The sequence below is a fragment of the Atta cephalotes genome (assembly GCF_000143395.1).
Source record: "Atta cephalotes unplaced genomic scaffold scaffold00025, whole genome shotgun sequence".
Taxonomy (NCBI): domain Eukaryota; kingdom Metazoa; phylum Arthropoda; class Insecta; order Hymenoptera; family Formicidae; genus Atta; species Atta cephalotes.
The window spans coordinates 86,531-88,336 of record NW_012130089.1 but is presented as its reverse complement, the minus strand read 5'-3'; the positions used below and the strand labels follow the sequence as shown (position 1 = coordinate 88,336).

The following is a 1,806-nucleotide window of genomic DNA, read 5'->3' as shown; positions in this document are numbered from 1 at the left end:
TCAATCTCTTGTTTTTTACACTGCAGCTTATTCTGCACATTATGTTACAGATAACGCATTAGATTTTCAATGTCATAAAAATGGTACAAAAATTCATTATTGAAACTACTCGACAATTAAATAGCAATTTAATGTGATTAGTTGAATCTAAAGGTAAAAATTAATCACATTCAACTGCTACTTAGTCACTTAAGGAGATCCTAAAGCTGTCTGTATTACCAATTCAGGCTGTATTCTAAAATTTACTGCTAGTACTGAGTCTAGTGCACGTGACATAAACTATAAATTTTCAGGCAGTAAATTTTGGAACAACCTCACAGTAGGACTTACATACGTATGATGTATCATTGATTTATATATCACTACATCAATATCGTACGCACATATAAGTTTCTACCTAATCTTTTATATTAAATGTTTAAGTCTAATTTTAAGACCACAATATTATTTATTCATGTAATCTCTAGTTCAAAGATTCTTTTATACATAGCATAAAACACTTATATAAAAACAAATATTATTGCAGGTCAACAGAAATCGATAACAAAACTGTAATTTTCTAACTTTCGCTTGTGATAAAGTCGACCAGTTTGGACTATATTATCGTTATTGGTTGTATTAATGTGGTAGAAGAATTTTTACATCTCTAAAGGCAATTAGAAAACTACTTCGAAAAATAATTCATAAAACAAATGACTTTAGGATCCCCTTAATGAATAATTATTGTAACGCATTATTATCATTAATTATTAATTATCTATATCTTACATTATGCAGAAATATCTAAAATTCACAGACAATTGAAATACAATAGTAAGAAAACTGTCAAAACCTTAATTATTTTATAAATCTTTATTTTTAGCAATATTTTCTTCCAATCGAACAAAAAATTTTTGAATATTCAATACAATTCGTAAAATCATTTCGTTAATCATTCCTGTTAACTTCACGTATATGGCGTGCATTTCTTTCCGCGCGGTAATATTTGTTGACCGGAAAAAAGGGATACGCGATTGGCCGATGATATTTGTCGTAAACAATGATAAATTATCCGAAAATCAATTACGTTTTCGAAAATTGAAATATATTTAGACATAATAAAAAAAATTTAATTATTTTGTGACAATTTTTCAATCGGTGATTTATTTTCAATTCAAACGTAATTAGCGTTCTACGATGCGAAGGTAGGAAAATGTGTGTAAACATCCGCCATACCTCATATTCATTTTCGACTTCGAGCTTGTCGCGGGCCGAGGTGGATGCTCGTTGGTCTTCCTTCTTTCTACGCTTGTTCGGTGACTGTTTCTTCTCGCCGTTTTCCCGCTCTTTCAGTTCTACTGTCGCAGAGTCGTTATCAGAGTTTACATCATCGTTCGAGCTCGCCACCGGCTTCTGCATCAATGCACCGCGCGACGAGCGTCTCTTCGTGGCGGACTTTTGCGCGCTGTTGTTCTTAGTCTTACCGGCCTGCGTCTCGTCGTCGTTGTCGTTGTCGTCACTGGCCGCGCGTGCGTCGACATTTTCTTCCGGCTCGCTATCGCTCGCCAGTTCGGATTTTCTATGCTTGTTCTTCATACCGAGCCGTCGCATAATATCTCTCGCGGTACTATTAGCGTGCAAGCAGACTTCGGCTCTTGACCGTTCCTACAATTCTCTTGACAACTATCTCTCTTTACTATTGCCAATGGCACCACTCGGCCTCTTGCTTCTTCTCCTCCTCCTCCTCCTCCTCCTCCTCCTCCACTTCCTCCTCCTCTTCTTCACCGCCCCCTCTTCAGCCCCTTGGCATTTATTCTCGCGGATTCT

General features: G+C 36.4%; 1 protein-coding gene across 1 annotated transcript in view; it reads right to left on the bottom strand.

Annotated features, from left to right (window-relative positions):
- The window catches only part of LOC105620182 (chromobox protein homolog 5-like), a 2,651-nt gene extending 936 nt beyond the window's left edge, over positions 1 to 1,715 (bottom strand). Inside the window, exon 1 of the mRNA XM_012201688.1 lies at positions 1,216 to 1,715. Coding sequence (XP_012057078.1) covers positions 1,216 to 1,590 — 375 coding nt within the window. The 5' untranslated portion in view covers positions 1,591 to 1,715. The remainder of the gene's footprint in view (positions 1 to 1,215) is intronic.
- Positions 1,716 to 1,806: the final 91 nt, after the last annotated feature.